Source organism: Alternaria arbusti (genome assembly GCF_024043155.1).
Source record: "Alternaria arbusti strain BMP 1465 chromosome Unknown scaffold_8, whole genome shotgun sequence".
NCBI lineage: Eukaryota > Fungi > Ascomycota > Dothideomycetes > Pleosporales > Pleosporaceae > Alternaria > Alternaria arbusti.
Window position 1 is genome coordinate 343,339 of NW_026249948.1, and position 16,693 is coordinate 360,031.

Consider the following 16,693-nt stretch of genomic DNA (forward strand, 5'->3'; position numbering starts at 1 on the left):
CCGGCATGACACATGCGGCGTACCGTGACCAGCCATCCCCACAATAGCCAGCGCAGCAGAGACAACAAAGCCCGCAAGGCTGGAAAATCCTGCTTCCAGTCGACACGCTGGTACTATTCTGGCGTGAACACGATTTCCATTGCAGTTACTTTGGACACAGGCTCAATCTCATTGGAACGCTTACGTCCGGTACCTAGGTACATGGACATACCAGCTACTCGAAGCGTGGCAGTGGATACTGACACCCTGACGTTTCAGATCGCCCAAGGTAGATGGACAGTTCACCCGGCAATTATTTGCTCATTATGCATTACGAAAGTCAGGCACGCTTTTGACGCCGAACCATACCAAAAACATACATCCTCCATCCACAGACATGCCTTTAAACAAAGAGATACAAAATCAATCGGGTATATGTACAGTCTGAAGGAGTTGAGGAAATCATCTGCTGCATAGCTCACTCTTTGATGCCCGTATCAGGGCCATTGATGTCCTTGATGTCGGCGTCCAGAACAGCATCTTTGGCCTGCTGCGATGCCTCGCTTGCGGCCCTCTTGCCATGCTCAAGCGCTTCACCAGTTTGCTGAGTGGCGTTGGTGGCAGCATCCTGTCCTTTGTCTAGCACGTTCTTGCCCTGATCGTAGGCGCTGCTTGCGGCCTCGCTAACAGCATCTCTGCCTTTTTCAACAAGGTCTTGCGCCTGCTGTGAGCCCTGTGAAACGGCGTGCTTTGCCGATTCCGTTGCGTTGCCGACGACCTCGGCGCCCTTCGCATACGCATCGCTAGCCTGCTCCTTGCCTTGCTCATAAGCACTCTGAACGCTGTTCGATGCTGACTGTGCGACTTCACTTGGGCTGGGGTACTTCTTCAACGCGCCCTGCACAGTGTAGTACAGGCTGATGATGACAGCATGGATGCGGTCCTTCATCAACATGGTGATGCCGTGAGAGAAAAAACCTTTGAGCACTTCCGCGCCCAGACCCTGGTACAAGCCCCATATTCCCTCAGTCTGGGCGATGCGCAAGATGGTGCTGAACACTGTCCGCTGTCTAGCTTGGAGTGCTCTCGACTCGAGCGGCTCGTCCGACTTCTCCTTGTCCGAGGTCTCACCAATACCGGAAGAGGGCTTTTGTGAGGACACTTGGGCGCGTGTTTTCGCGAGAGAGAACGGGTAGGTAGCAGTTGAGGCGAGGACCTTGCTTATGGCGGCGAGAAGGAACGTCATGCGGGCGCCGGGGTCGTCTCGATTTGCCCTGGGTACCACCAATCGCAGGAGAGCCTTGTGCAGAAGCATAGTGATGGAAGGGTTCAGGGTGAGGATCAAGCTGGCAGAGTAGCCAGACCAGAAGCCTTGTATGCCCTTCTCGCGCATAATCTCGTGTGCTATATCTTTGGTACTGGACAGTGGAGGTATAGTAGTCGACGATTCTTGTCGCATCATCGCCGCCGTCTGCTTCCGCGTGACAATCTGCTGAATGGGTGTGGTGAAGAACTTGGAGAAAGCGCCTGCGACAACGCCGACGCCGATCTCTTCGAGCGCCGGCAAGCTGTGTCCAGTACCTCGCGCTTCGAGCCTCTTCTGTCGCGCATATGAATACGCTAGGAAGAACAAAAAGCTGTCGGCAACACCCTTCACAACCTCGGGCACTACACCGCTGTAGAAGGCCTTTGGTCCGCCCTCCCTCTCGTATATCTTCTCGATGGCGTCGAGAAAGCCATTGTAGTGTGGGTGCGCGTCGCCGTGATGTAGCTGTCGCTGAACTTGGAGGCGCGTGATAACGACATCGAGAGGGTATGTTAGGAGTTTCGACACAACGGTTCCTAGAGCACCCGACGAAGCATGGCCGAGGGCGGGAAGTACAGGGCCGACCGAGCTATGTTCTTCCTTTTCGTGCGAGATATGGTAAAGGGTGAAGGCATCCTAACGATCAATGTCAGCCAGTGTCCATCTTCACATGTCAGGGGCGCTCACGAGCTGCGAGTTGTAGATGTAGCTCATCTTGTCGGGATTATCGTTGGAAGCCATCGCAGGGAATCCGGGGAAATGACGACTTAAGAAGGATCCAGGAAATAGTACAAAAGCATCGCAAACGCGGGGAAAGCTCTCAGTCTCCGGGTCCGCATAGCGCTTCTGGTGTCACCAGCTGCAGACGTCATGGAGGCGTTCGGGCGAGGCCAGAGCTCCAGCGGATAGCCGAGCTTCCACTGGACAAACTTCGCTGGTGCAACTGCCTTCCACTAACAACACCACTCGCGCCAACACTAGCCCTCGCCCAATGCAGTCGCCCCAAGCCTCGCAGAAGACCGGATGAGTCTCTCGTGTTGAGATGTTGTCTGTCTGCCTCGTTGAAAAACGCGCGCGCCGCGACGGTACCGACAGCGCGTCAGACGAAACGACACCACCATGCCGCATCCATTGTGGGAGGGCGCGACGGCGCGTGAATACACATTTATAAAGACAGGAGCACTCAAAGGGACTGCGAGAACTCTTCGGGGTATTGATCGCAGTTCAAAGTATCCTCCGAGAGCAACCACGGCCGGTCGTGTTTGACGTGGAAAGACTCGCTTGAGAGAAAGACCTCCATCGTTTCATACACTGGCTACATGCAATGCATCATCACCGCAACGTAACCCGATCCAATTCATCCACTCCATTTTCCCGGTAAAGGGACATCTTCCTGAGGAAGGGTCACCAGTACTGTGATTGTCAATTGCGGCACTTGACAATGTCAACAACGCGTCAGTGCCAAACAAGCACCGCCACCCTCAGTACCCGATATACTCGATGGTCGAATCGCTGCAGAGCCCGACACAATGCAACGTTATCCTGGACCCACCTCTGCTACAGCGTGTCTAGCAACATTGACATACGCCGACATCGGCTATCAAATCCTAGCCTTCCTCGGATTCACACTGCAATTAGCTCCGCACGAGAGATTGTACTAACAGCTACGAATAGCTCGTCAATCACATAGAGTCAAACGTCTAACAATGCAGTCAAGAGCAGCATCGAGCAGACCGCAAGAATCTCTTTATAAGACCCATGGGTTTTGTGAGAATATACTTTTTTTTTTCATACACCCTTACTCCGTCATCAGAACCGTTGCAAGACTGAGTCCACTTCGATCATCAGCTTATCTTCATCATGAGATTGAGCATCCGCCCAGAAATCACCCGGGTCGGGAACGTGCAGCTACGCGAGATGTCTTCTGTCTCGGAACTGGACGCAGGCGGTCAAGACACATCGGGTGATGGCACGGCTAACACCTCTGTCGATCAGGAGAACATTGTCATCACTCCAGATTCAATCGAAAGCATCGAGCGCAATCTAGCAATCGTAGTTCCCCGCATGGATGAAGATATCACAGTTCTCGAAGGCCTTCTTCGTGGTATTCCACATCATTGTTCTGTCATCTTCATCTCGAACAGCAACCAGACAAATTATAAGGCGGAGTGCGAGTCGCTGCTCAAATTCGGAAGGGTTGCAAGTCGATCTGTTATGGTACATCATCAAGGTGAGTCAACCTTCGCCCGCGCCTTCAAGGAAGCCGGAATGCCAGAGCTGTTGCAACACTCAGGAACAAGTACGCCCGAGGGGAGAACCCATGTTCCACGCATGAACAACGGAAAAGGAGAGGCTATGATACTCGGTGTGATCATCACGAAGCTTGTTGGACGTAAGTTCGTCGGTTTCATTGATGCAGACAACCAGATTCCCGGATCCGTCCTCGAGTACTGTAAAGTATACGCCGCTGGGTTGCATTACGCATTGTATCACAACAAGCGTACCAAACAAGATGAGCATGCGATGGTGCGTATCAAATGGAAGTCGAAGCCAAAAGTTAGGAACGGTGAGCTCGAGTTTGACGAGTTTGGACGCTCCTCGCGTGTCGTGAACGAATGGATGAACCGCCTTCTGGAAGTCCTCGGAGGTGACGCTACCCCGAGAACCATGATCGGAACCGGTAACGCCGGCGAACACGCTATGGATGTTGAGCTGGCCCTGAAGCTACGATTCGCTACCGGTTATGCTGTCGAGCCATTCCAGCTGATCGACTTGTGGGAACGTTTTGGAGTTTCAAACGACCCGTATTCAAGGGCAGTCCAGATCTTGCAGATCGAAACATGCAATCCACATGTTCACAGCGCTAACCGACTACATGATCATATCCCGCGCATGCAAGCTCAAGGTCTGAGCACGATATACTACTCACGGCTTACACCCTCGCGTCTCAAGGACGAACTTCGAGTGTACATGAAAGACAACTTGGCCACCGTGGTAGATAGTACTGGAGAACCCGAGCCACCTCGCATATACTGCGCACTCGGTTCCTTAGATTGGAAGATATTCGCAAAGATTGGGTTAGGAAAGCGAGATCGTTATAGGGACAAGGCCAGACCCTAAGAAAGCAGCGCGAATGTAGGCGATGCAGACCTCGCTAAATGTCACTTATTTCATTAATTTGTATTGCGCTGCATGATAGCGAATACTACATTCTTGGTGGTCAGTCCATCCAACCTGCATTCGTTCCGTCGAGTAAGTGAAACGCGCGACACGAAACTCCAAACTTCCGGAACTTCTAGACTACCAACTGACAAGCGGGACGTTTCTGCATCTTCACTAGTAGCTTCACCCTACATGGCTGTCACTGCTGCCAAGACCGAAATCCTCAACATGAAACCTGACACATCCCTCTCATAGATTGTCAGCTGTCGGACGATCGGTTTCGTCAACGGAACGCGCAAACCAAACACAGTCTTTTTCCAGGATACCAGGCCTGTTTCCACGTTTCCTCGATTCACGACTGCACGTGTGTTCGGGCCTACTCAGTCATCGCATTGATTGCGCCCTACCCACTGTTCAACCGACGATAGGCATGATGCGCTTGGAGGTTTGGAGTTCAGGTGGTGTGGGAAGTCGTCGTATACCACCGACACGCATGTTCAGTAAACCAACTGTACGCATTCCTAACACAATGGCTATAAAGACATCGGCAACTCGCCCACTGCAAGATCCTCATCCTCATCAGGACCAACGATCTCTTCCTTGCTTCCAACACCTTCCCTTTTCCACATTCTCTTCTCCAGCTCAGTGCCGGTCACCCTTCTTTTCTTGACTGTGTCATCTTTGCTGTGCAATACCTTCATTCCCCTACTTTCACTTCAAATCACCCAGAAAACCAACAAAACATGCGTTTCTCTCTGACTACCATCGCGGCTGCGGCCCTGATCGTCTCTGTCTCCGCGGCACCTGCTCCCGCCCCAGCTAAGCCGACGGAACTTTCGGCTCGAGGTCCCGCTCCTACAAAGGCTCATGGCCATCGTGGTGGCCATCGCGGCAAACACGGCGGCGGTCAACGCAACGGCACCGAGTCCAGCGGTCCTGGCTCTGATTCCATCGGCTCTGGAATGGGAATGGGCGGTGGCCCAGGACGAGGTGGCCAACGCAATGGCGGTGACCCCGGTTACTTCCCTGGCGGTGGCGCTGCTCCCACCGGCGGCTTCCCAGGTTTTGGCGGCCAGCCATCCGACCCTCAGATGACGGGTGCTCCTACGTTTACCCCCGGCAACGACTACGAGCGTAGATCTGTTGAGTCCGAACCTGTTGTTACGAAGCGTTCACCCTTCGGTTTGGTTTGGAGAGCCACGGATGAGGACTCGAAGGACGCCTCTAATTCCAAGGACTCTGCAGAGGATTCGTCTAACTCTAAGGACGGTGCTTCCGACTCCAAGGATGACAAGAAAGACAAATCGAAGGGCTCTTCGGGCTCTTCTGACAGCAGTGAGGGATCTTCCAGTGGCAAGGGCAAGTCTTCCGATGACGCTAGCGACAGCACTGAGGATGCGACTGGCGACTCCGGTTCAAGCTCTGGTGGAGATAGCGGTTCAAGTTCGGGATCAGGTTCGGACTCCAGCAGCGGTAGCGGAAAAGGCAGCGGATCATCCTCAGAAAGCGACTCATCCTCAGGCGGAGGCTCATCTTCGGGAAGCGACTCATCCTCAGGCAGCGACTCGTCTTCGGGCAGCGACTCATCCTCAGGAAGTGGCTCGTCTTCAGGTGGTGGTTCATCCTCAGGCAGTGGCTCTTCTTCAGGTGGTGGATCTTCCTCCGGTTGGGGAACTCAAACTGGATCGGGCTCTGGATCAGGCAACTCCACTATGCCTAGCTCAGGCGGTAGTGCAGCAAGCGGTACCATGCCCGCAGCAGCTGGCGAGTCTACTCTCTCCAAGACAATGATGGTAACCGGCGAATTCGATGGCGGCATGAAGCGTTTCGGCCGTGGAGTGTCTTGCACCGGTCAATCAGAAGGAGGAGACAGCGATGCTGTATTCTCTATTGCCAACGGCGGCACTCTCCGCAACGTCATCATCGGAGCCGACCAGATCGAGGGAGTACACTGCCAAGGAGCCTGCACCATCGAGAATGTCTGGTGGGAAGATGTATGTGAAGACGCTCTCACCTTCAAGAAGGACGGCGACGGCACAGTCACCGGTGGCGGAGCGATGGGCGCATCTGACAAAGTCATCCAACACAACGGCGCGGGTACCATTTCAATCTCAGGCTTCACAGTCTCAACCTTTGGCAAGCTCTACCGATCATGTGGAAACTGCAAGACCATGGGTGAGCGCCACGTCAAGATCGACAAGGTCAAGGCTACAGGCGGAACAGCGACTTTCGTTGGTATTAACTCCAACTACGGCGATACTGCTACCATTACCAACTCCTGCGTCACAGGCACAAAGGCTATTTGCGAGGAGTTCGAGGGTAACGATACGGGTGCTGAACCTAAGCAGATCAGCGAGGGACCTAGCTCGGCTTGCATTTATACGCCTGCGGATATCGCCGCTTGTTGATTGGTTTCGATGGGATAGGTGGAATGTGGGATTTGGGACTTTGGAAGAGCACATGGGTGCTTGGAATGCCCTGGGATTGGCGATGGGACTTACACTCATTTTACTACCATTCTTTCCGTACATACTCTCTTTTCATACGGATCAAGTACAGATGTCTTCTACTATCATTGCTCATACCACCACTGACCCTCAGTTGAGTGTGCAGCCTAATCCATCTTCCCAAGTTAACACTGATGATTCGCTCACTTGCGGCGACACTTTGGTCGCGATCATCGCTACCATGGACCTTCTCACAACGCCGATCTCGCCCTCTTGACTCACTCACTCTCGCCTTTTCACCACTTTTCGCAAACGCACATTGTCTGTGCGCGTCCCCGCCCTGCAGGTATAAAAGTACGTGGTCCCCCACACCCAGCGACAAACAGTTCCAACAACAGCAATCGCAACACTTGCAACTCCCTCAACTACAGGACAATCGACTCTACTAACCAACAGAATGCCTTCTTTTCTTACTCCGCCACGCTTCGGCTTTGGCTCTTCCACTACTACTAACACAAACACTTCCCCAACTTGGGGCTTCGGCCCTACACTGCAGGGCGGTATGGGTCCACCTGCGCCTGCCTCTTCAAACAAATCCCCGACATCACCTGTATTCGATTCAAGTTCTCTATCGCTAGGCGCAAAGCTCCCCAGTCCCACAGCCACCGCTCCCGCAGTCCAAAAGCTGCCCGCCGTATCCCCGCCCACCGGCCTCGTCTTCGCCTTTGTCGCCACCGACGCGACAGGCAAGCAGACGACCAAGAAGATCCAAGACCCCGCCACCATTCTAGACGGCGACATTCACGTAGTTCGTGTCTACCTCTCTCTCGAGAATCTACCACCCTCACCCCTCCATGACATCCTCCTCAACTTCCAAAACCAAGGCCAGAACCCACTCCAGGAAATCCATCTCTGTGTTCGCTCGCTCCTCCGCCCATGCCTCCAGGACATCTACGAGAATAGTGAACTAGAAGAGGCCATGCTTTTCATGGTTGATCAGTGGTTTGCCTTTGGCACCGCGGTCAAGTTCTTCTTCCATCGTCCTGGTGTAGACACTGCTCGCGACCGTTTCCAAAACTTTGTCGAGAAGGACTTGGTTCGGGCGGTTCAGGGTTTGGCAGAGGGCGATGTTGAGTTGTCGGAGATACTGGGTGAGGAGAGTTGTGTGTTGGGGATGGGGGCGGTGGCCGGTGGGGCAGTTCGTAAGCCTGTCGTGGCCGAGTATGGTGTTTATGATGAGATGATCTGACGAGTTGGCGATTTGATTCCTTTGATGGTTGTAATACTAGCGCGGAGTTGCGGTCGAGGTTTTGTATTTTCATGATTCATACTAACATTTAGTTTTAAAAGTCACGACGGCGGCGGCGTACTTTGAAGTAAGTAACACGAGTACCGACAGTACTTATTTAGATCGATGGGAATGAGAACATCATGATCTTTGCATATCTTCGAATCTTTCCTGCGAAAGTGATGTCTGCTAAAACTTAGGTTGTAGGACCAGACCGCAGTCTGAGTCAAAGGCGCACTCTATTCTTTCATCGTGCTACACTGTGGAGTACCTAGGTACTTTAGTAAAACTCAAATGATAACAACTTCGACTGTGTCTTCTGGAATTCCGTCTGTGGCGTTAGAAGCAATAGCGAAGACGCACCCCTACTCTTCCGTCGACAACTACGACGATCATTATTTCAGAGGTATGAGATTGTAGATAATCAGTCTAGAACGATGTTCGTGAGTTTTGGAGACGTGCAGCCTCTACTAACACATCTTTCGCATTTATCTGCAGAGGCAGGCAAGCCTCCGCATGCCTGGACAAAATCTTAGCGACTACATGAAACTGAAACATGCAAGGTAGGAGACCTAACGTTAGTGTAGGTTCCCGGATGTTCTGTCAATACGCCGAGATAGCTCAAGCCGTGGCGCATGCGTCCCGAAGCTTGTCCGAACATGCGTCGCGGTTGCTGGCTTCTTGCCCGAGCTCACCCTCCCACCACACCCGTCAATATGGAACCAGCCAGCCGAGCGCTGATGCAAGCTCTATTTGCATGCGGGCCTGATAATCACGCGCCTGGTACATACGCCGCTTGATCCGCACACAGCAATGTCCCCGTCTCCACGCTCGTCCATCGCGACGAACAACGCTCGCGGAAAAAGTAGGCTCAGCGCCAGTAGTATCTTACTTGAGAAGCCCACAAAGGCTGCAGGCTTGGCGGCGCGTCTCATGGTCTCAACATCAACTTCGTCTCACTATTTATATCACGGCCTTTTTGCAAGTTTTTAGCAATGGCGCTTGGTCGAAGCTGGTCAATTATCGCAAAGCGACACTACCCTCGCTTACTACACACTTTGGACGGTAGCCGCGCAATGCCCTCACATCCTCAATCTGACACGAATCCTTTGTTTTGCTACACGAGCGGGCGATGGTTATGGAATGAGCGCGAGCAACTGGAAGCCCGATACCGACGCTTTGATGTGTCGAGTCTCCAACAAGCGGCTTGCCAAGCTGTCGGTGCAAACGAATGTATATCTTTCAAGAAGATCGGCGAAGGCAACTACAACAAGGCATATCGCCTTGAGATGGAAGACGGCCAGAAGATCATCGCAAAAGTCCCACACCCCAATGCTGGCCCACGAGTCCATACCACTGCATCGGAAGTGGCAACTATGGAGTTTGCCCGGACTGTTTTGAACTTACCTGTCCCACGAGTTCTCGCTTGGAGTGCTACCGACCAAAACTCTGTCCAAGCAGAATATATCATCATGGAAGAAGCGAGTGGCTCCCAACTCCACGAGGTTTGGCAGGATCTTTCACTGCGGAGGAAGTGTGACATTGTTCGTGAGTTTGTAGACGTTGAAAGGAAACTACTCTCGGTCTCCTTTGAAAAGTAAGATTCAACTTGCTCCAACAGAGAGTTTGCGGCCAGCCCAACTTACACACACTGCCAGATTGGGATCATTGTATTTTAAGGATAGTGGTATCGCAGGATGCGAGCCGGCTATCGTTACAAGTGGTCCACAAGATGTCGTTGGTCACATCGAATCAACTTACTGCATTGGGCCCATCACTCGAAGGGAGTTCTGGGAGAAGCAACGCAGTGAAATGCAATCTCATGGTCCCTGTAAGTTTCTGGATGTCTGTGAACTCGAATCTAGACTTACGATAAGTGTAGGGACATCTTCTGCAGAATACCTAAAGTCTGTCGCTTGCCGTGAGATCGAATGGATCAATGCCCATGCGAACCCACAGGAGCCGAATAAAACTCCATGGCAGTACACGAGTCCACAGCAGAAGTCTCCAGAGGCTCACACAGTCCTATTGGAGAAATTCTTAGCCGCAATCACATATATCACTCCCAAGGACCCAGAGCTCGTCTCTCCCAGACTTTGGCACCCAGACTTCCATCCTGGTAACGTCTATATCGACGCCCAAGACCGAATATCATGCATCATTGACTGGCAGGGAGCCTGGGTTACCCCGGTGTTCATCGGTGCCAATCCCCCATTGCTTCTAGACTATGGGATTGACATGTTGATGAAGCTCCCTGAAAACTTCAAAGCACTCGACGATGCTACAAAATATAAGCTCAAATACCAAGTGTCTCAGTCTATTTTAATCCACACGTATGAAGAGACTACGGTGGGGAAGAATCCTCTGATGTACAAGGTTATGCATCATCCTCATGGCCAGACCCTCAAGCAATTAGAAGCTTTTGTTGGCTCTACATGGGACAACTGTCTCTTCCCCTTTGAAGAATGTTTGATCCGCGTTGAGAGGTATGTCGATCTGTTTGCCATCAAGTTTCCTGGCTGACCATTGTCGCAGGGAGTGTGTTAGTTAGGCATCCTCTCACGTGATTCACTCACTAGCGTACTCACTAGCGCTTCCTTCTCCCTATATAAACAGGGGCACACTCCTTCGTACATAGAACATCAATATACATTCTACACTCCTCTCTGTTCTACAGAGTGGAGTCACTTTGGTACGAACGAACCGTGTCCGTACCATTTCTCAGCAGAGGAGTTACGGCAACACGACGAAGAGGCGGGGACTTTCAACAAGAGCCAGGAACTCTGGAAAGAGCTACAAGGTATTTTGACTGATGAGGGCTATGCGTCGAATGAGAGTTTCAGTAAGGCTGTCGAGATACTCGGAGACTTGCGAGAAGTCGGGCTAAGTAGCCTGGAGGGCGAGGATCGACGCAGCTTCGACAAAGAGACGCGATGGGTCTTAGATCTACGCAGCCGTTAATCTTGCCGCAAAATAAGATCGTTGATGGTATGCGATGTCAAACATAGGGCGCATGGATAGGTCTTCGTGAGTGGAGGGTTGTTGAGGCTGACTAAAAATATCGGAAGCGGAGTGAAGTTCCACTCCGCTGGCCCCGCCTGGAACCAAAGCTAGACCTGCATGGCCACAACATGATGCTGTTGCAGCTCGTGGATGTCGCATTGTGTACCAAAAGGCCCGATGCAGTCTTTGCGGATTTAGGAGGACGAGTTCGCAGGCTTGATGGTCGACATCTGGAACGCGTTCGCGCTTGAGCGTAGCGTCCCTTCCGCGTCGCGACGTTCCAAGGTTCCAATTTGGATCGCACCTAGCGACAACCTGCAGAAATGACGAACACCTGAACTCCATCGGACGAATCGAGCAGCCCATCATGATTGATCAGCAACTTTACATTGCTTGTAGGAAGAGGCGCAACTTTTCTTATTTATTAACTGCGAAGCCGTGCGACACCGACATTCAATCCATCAGGTCCATTCGCGCAATCGTCCAAAGCACATTTTCCCCAATCCAACTCCCGCCATGACCTACCCATCTACCTACACGGCCTACCGTCGCAGCGCAGGTCAAGAGAAGGCCTCTCGTCAAAACCCTCTCACTCTTGAGCGAACCCAAGAAACTCTACCTAAGGAGGAGGAACTCGGTCCCAACGATGTGGTTATCAAGATTCACGCTGTATCGCTCAACTACCGCGACGTTGCTATGCTGATGGCAGAATACCCTGTGCCTAACACTGAACAAGGCATTCCATGCTCGGATGCCTCCGCCGAGGTCGTTGGGCTGGGATCTGCAGTCAAAAACTTCAAAGTGGGAGACATTGTTGCTCCGATCTGCAACCAAGGCGACTTTCATCCTACGGATGACAGCATCTCGGTGGCTATCGGTGCGAATGGCGCGGGTGTACTGAGGGAGTATGCCATGTACCAGGAGAAGCACTTGGTGCACTTGCCGAAGCATTTGTCGTGGGAGGAGGTGAGTTGTTCAGAAAACATCTGCAAATGCGTTGGGCTAATACACGAAAAGGGCGCAATGTTACCGTGTGCAGGTGTCACTGCTTGGAATGCCCTGGATTCGTTGGAGACGGTACAAGAGCACTCTAGTGCTCTATTGCAAGGTGAGGCAAGATCGCTGATTCCCCACTCTCTTACTCATACCTTCCAGGCACCGGCGGTGTTTCCATGTTCTCCTTACTGCTTTGTCTCGCCGGCGGCATCACACCAATTATTACTTCGTCCTCAAACGACAAGATCAAGGCCATTCAAGAGCGGATCAGCGACAAAGTCCGCGGTATCAACTACAAGACCGACGACCAAGCTTCCAAGATCAAGGAACTTACCAACGGCCGCGGCGTCGATTTCGTAGTCAACAACACTGGCGTCGGCTCCCTCATCGATGACATCTCTTACCTTTGCGCTCGCGGCGGCACTGTCTCGCTAGTCGGCTTCCTCGCCGGCTGGGAGGCGGATTGGAAGCCAGCTCAGCTGATGGCCCTGATGGGTAAGGGTGCCAAGCTCAAGGGTATCGCTGTAGGATCGAAGAAGGATTTCGAGGACATGAATGCGTTCATTGACGACAAGAAGGTCAAGTTTGATGTCATGCTTGACAAGACGTTTGGGTTTGAGGACGCAAAGAAGGCATTTGATCTGCTGCTTTCGGGCAAGTTTTCGGGCAAGATCGTTATCAAGGTTGCGCAGTAAGGAGACTCATCAAATTGTTTTGACATCTATTAAACCCCAGTTTCAATCATCTCATGATCTGCGTGGACATTTCCAAAAAGAGTCAAATTTGTGGCCAAGCAAAAGGCGCAGTTCAGTGCATGGGTGTTACGGCGCCGTTATTGGTCATAATCAAATTCAAGCAACAATGTTACGCTGCTTATCTTCGATCAAACCTTAACGGTGGCTTGCAAGCTGACACAGCCCCGCAAATTTATGGACATGCACCGATCCCATTGGTCGGCTGACAGCACAGCCACTACAGCCCCTCGTAGCATCCTATCATTCCATCAGGCATCCAACATCCAGTTGCCAGATTGTGGATGGCCGACAAAGCGGCAGCAGCTGGCTGATGAACATAACAATGATGCTGTCGCACATTTGATCTTACAATTAACTACTTATTCCATATTCCTTACTTTCTCAGGGCATATCTACTTCCCACAACATAGATACGGTTATTGAATCGAGAAAGAAAATGGGCATCCCCACCACTCCACAAGAAGCAGCACCCGCCTACGAAGAGGCATTGCAAGACCATCCCGTGAACCGATACGCGCCCTCTGGACCAGCATCAGGCGTAAGCCCTCCTACCACATTGTCTCAGAAGCCTCCAATCTTGCTAACCCATCGATCGATTCACAGTACACGACCGTTCCCCAAACCGACGACCACGATATAGAACTCCACGCTGAACCCCATAACCACACTTTCTCTTCCGGCAACGCATCTTCATCAACATCAAACCCTGAGACGTTGGCTCAGACCATCACTAATTTTCTTCGACCGAGTTCGGAGCCACACACGCATTGCGAGGTCTGCGACAACCAGGTGCAGACAGAAGCAAAACGCAGGCGAGAAAGTGAACGTTACTGTTGTACCATGGTCGCAGCGACAATCATGATGTGTTTCTTCTGCGGTACGTTGTTGGGTATTGCGGTTGTTAATATGCAAGCGAGAAAGAGAAGGGCTCAGGATTAAAGGAATGGCATGTAGTCAATTATGGATAGGTTGACTATGCAGTTGAGCAAATCATGACTATCTAAATCTAAACATCCAATCCCTCACGTAACCTGGACTACAAACCGCTGTCCACAGGCGTTAAACCTCATCCCCTGAATGCACGACCGAAAGAGTCCCTCTTAGCACTCGTCTTCGCGATCCTGAAGTCGACACAAGACTCGTATGTCTGCTTAGCCGCCACACCATACCACCACCACTGCAGCACCTACACCGCGTTAGCATCTCGCGCAGATCACCTCACCCATGGAAACTTACACAATCACCCGCCATCGCACACCTCTCCTCCAATCCCTCCGGCACCTTAACACTAAACTCCTTCTGCCCGGCCGGTACATCCGCCTCACTCTTCCCCGGCGCATACCCCTCCTCCCACACCTTCAGCATCTCGCCCACAACCTCATTCTTCTTCGTATCCACAATACTCACGTTCGCGGAGCCCTCGTGCGGAATGCGGATCCACACTTTCATGGGCACGACCTGGCCCGCGCTCCATACCTGCGTGTTGTTGGACGGGTTGTCGGCGAATTGGAGGCCTTTGCAGAGCCAGAGGTTGCAGCTTGAGGCGGTGTAGGGGGGAAGGAGGAGCTCGGGGAGGCCTTCGACGTGCGAGGTGTTGTCGCCGTTTATGGTGCGGGTTATGGCGGGGCCGCAGTGGGAGGTTAGTTCTGGGCCGGTGGGACGCGAGGGTGGGGAGGTGATGAGGCCGTGGGAGAGGGCCGTGGGGAGGAGGGAGAGGAGGATGGTTGCGGCGGCGGCGGTGAAGTACATGATGAAGATGGGTGTAGGGACGAAGTAAGGAGATTTGACGATGGAATTGACCTGCTTGGATGTTCAAGGTTCGTGCGATGGGCCATGGTACTTTATACGTATCGAAATCCCATTGCTATCATTCATTTCTGCATATTTTCGTCCTGCACCCCCCTATCTCCGTGATTCCAAATCAAATCCCCGTTCGTTGTCGTGCGTGCCAATTTATCTGGGGATGCTATGTGGTTCTTGTGTGGAGCTGCTATGGGAGGTGGGTGTAGATCGCCAAGGATGGGCGAATGAGACGGGGATGTGTATAGTGTCGGCTCGGTAAGGCTGCCCTTGCTATGCCGGATAGTACACGACAATTTATTCGAGAAAAAGAAGCAAGGGTGACATGGTAGTTTGCCGATGTATAGCCGGTTGACAACACGAATGCTGCGCGTTGTTATGCTGCTGTACTTGGGCAAACCGAGGTTAACACCACTTCAGCGCGCACAATTGCCCTAGGAGATTTGCCATGTCATGTGTCATCGTTATTAGCTAGTCGCATTGGACGTGTAGCATACCTAACATCTATGCTTTTATTGTACATAGCTTCGGGAGCTGTCAAAGTTCCCCCTTCCACGTCTTACTCCAACAGAGAAGCCTGGTTGGTGTAAAGTACATCAACCACGTTGCTCAGCTTCTCAAGAGTACTCAACGCCGCGTCGTAGCCCTGGTCTCGCTCCGATTCGTCGTATACGATCAGACATCCGGCACCCTGGTCCAGAACTCCGATGATGACCTTGTCGAGAATCATCTGCGAGAGCTTGCGCTCTACCTGTATTGTGTCGAGACCGACCATCTTGGCGACGTGGTCAATCTCTACCCTGCTGAAAGGCTCGATGACCTTGATCAGGTTCTGCTCGAGCATGTTGTCGTACAGGCGTCGGAGGTGGGAGGTGATGAATCGATCGCTGCCTAGCTGCTGGCGGAAGTCGGTTAAGGCGGTTTCGTACTCTTCGAGACTGCGGTTGGTATGTGCGCGCGCTACGGCCTTCATGGCTTCTAACCGCTTGCCTGCGTACTTGACAGCGTGCTTGGAGGCCATGAGCGAGGTGACGTCGTCTCCGAGGTTGAGCATGATCTTGCAGAGCAACATGTACTGGAGTGCCGAAGTAGCCTTCTGCTCTTCATCCTGTGAGTGGTACCCCTCCATGGCTTCGATGAAGTAGGAGAAGGAGGTGTTAAAGTCGCCGTCCTCTGCGTGCAGCATGCCACTCTGCATATCGAGACCAGCCTGTAGCAGAGGCGGAGTGTAGACCGAAGCAGCCGATGTTCGTGCGGACGTGAGGGCAGCGCGACCCTTTGGTATGTTGCCCAGCGCGTGGTAGACCCTTGATTCGAGCAGCTGAACCTCCACCAAGACCAGCTTGTCGTCCAGGCGCTTCAACTCCTTCAGCAGGCTGTTGATGAGTGTGAGGGCTTCGTAGTAGGATTGCTTCTGCATGTACAGAGAGACGAGTCGGGTTTCTAGGTTCTGTCGCAGGAAACCTCTCCGCTCTGAGACGGCCCACTCTATGCACGACCTGGTGACATCGATCTGGATATCGGCGGTGTTGGGGATGGCGGTGAATAGATCGAGTAGTTGTCGGACTGCGAGAATTAGCCATGTGCGATTGAACTAGAGTCCGAATTCGCTTTCTTACCCAGCTTGGATGTCTTCGCCTTCGCAAAGGACGACATTATCGACCGCGCCTGCTTCACGAGCTCTGCCAGCGCGTCCACCCGCTTCTGGTCGCGGTACAGCTCACCGAGCCCGATCAGAGCGCTCTCATAGTTCTTGATGGCCGTCTCGTTCGAGCCGGGGTCTTGCGATAGGACGTCTTTGAAGATCTGCTCGGCCTTGGAGGGATCCGACTTGGCCAGCTTCTGCGCCTCCGCTATCCGCGAGCTCGTTTCCGGGACAGCCATGGTGGGTGGGCAGGTTGTGAGGGTATACGCGGTGACTTAAGGTGATTGAAGTGCACGAGTCGTGAGGTGGAGC

At 52.6% G+C, this 16,693-nt stretch overlaps 8 protein-coding genes across 8 annotated transcripts; 5 read left to right on the plus strand and 3 right to left on the minus strand.

Moving 5' to 3' along the window:
* Positions 1-457: 457 nt before the first annotated feature.
* J4E86_006486 (uncharacterized protein) lies at positions 458-2,026 on the minus strand (the record flags this gene model as incomplete). The annotated part of the gene is made up of 2 exons (XM_051447014.1): positions 458-1,921; positions 1,973-2,026. The coding sequence occupies 2 exons, from the start codon at positions 2,024-2,026 to the stop codon at positions 458-460; spliced, it is 1,518 nt and encodes a 505-aa protein (XP_051301499.1).
* Positions 2,027-3,145: 1,119 nt separating this feature from the next.
* On the plus strand, positions 3,146-4,196 carry J4E86_006487 (uncharacterized protein; the record flags this gene model as incomplete). The annotated part of the gene is made up of 2 exons (XM_051447015.1): positions 3,146-4,059; positions 4,118-4,196. 2 exons carry the CDS (start codon positions 3,146-3,148, stop codon positions 4,194-4,196), a joined length of 993 nt encoding a protein of 330 aa, XP_051301500.1.
* A 994-nt stretch (positions 4,197-5,190) lies between these two features.
* Positions 5,191-6,855, plus strand: J4E86_006488 (uncharacterized protein; the record flags this gene model as incomplete). The annotated part of the gene is made up of 1 exon (XM_051447016.1): positions 5,191-6,855. The coding sequence occupies one exon, from the start codon at positions 5,191-5,193 to the stop codon at positions 6,853-6,855; it is 1,665 nt and encodes a 554-aa protein (XP_051301501.1).
* A 601-nt stretch (positions 6,856-7,456) lies between these two features.
* Positions 7,457-8,143, plus strand: J4E86_006489 (uncharacterized protein; the record flags this gene model as incomplete). The annotated part of the gene is made up of 1 exon (XM_051447017.1): positions 7,457-8,143. The coding sequence occupies one exon, from the start codon at positions 7,457-7,459 to the stop codon at positions 8,141-8,143; it is 687 nt and encodes a 228-aa protein (XP_051301502.1).
* Positions 8,144-9,177: 1,034 nt separating this feature from the next.
* Positions 9,178-11,143, plus strand: J4E86_006490 (uncharacterized protein; the record flags this gene model as incomplete). Its single annotated transcript, XM_051447018.1, has 4 exons — positions 9,178-9,779; positions 9,841-10,013; positions 10,065-10,668; positions 10,867-11,143. 4 exons carry the CDS (start codon positions 9,178-9,180, stop codon positions 11,141-11,143), a joined length of 1,656 nt encoding a protein of 551 aa, XP_051301503.1.
* A 558-nt stretch (positions 11,144-11,701) lies between these two features.
* Positions 11,702-12,876, plus strand: J4E86_006491 (uncharacterized protein; the record flags this gene model as incomplete). The annotated part of the gene is made up of 3 exons (XM_051447019.1): positions 11,702-12,151; positions 12,203-12,293; positions 12,341-12,876. 3 exons carry the CDS (start codon positions 11,702-11,704, stop codon positions 12,874-12,876), a joined length of 1,077 nt encoding a protein of 358 aa, XP_051301504.1.
* Positions 12,877-14,002: 1,126 nt separating this feature from the next.
* On the minus strand, positions 14,003-14,685 carry J4E86_006492 (uncharacterized protein; the record flags this gene model as incomplete). Its single annotated transcript, XM_051447020.1, has 2 exons — positions 14,003-14,122; positions 14,173-14,685. The coding sequence occupies 2 exons, from the start codon at positions 14,683-14,685 to the stop codon at positions 14,003-14,005; spliced, it is 633 nt and encodes a 210-aa protein (XP_051301505.1).
* A 610-nt stretch (positions 14,686-15,295) lies between these two features.
* J4E86_006493 (uncharacterized protein) lies at positions 15,296-16,620 on the minus strand (the record flags this gene model as incomplete). The annotated part of the gene is made up of 2 exons (XM_051447021.1): positions 15,296-16,302; positions 16,356-16,620. The coding sequence occupies 2 exons, from the start codon at positions 16,618-16,620 to the stop codon at positions 15,296-15,298; spliced, it is 1,272 nt and encodes a 423-aa protein (XP_051301506.1).
* Between the last annotated feature and the right edge of the window lie 73 nt (positions 16,621-16,693).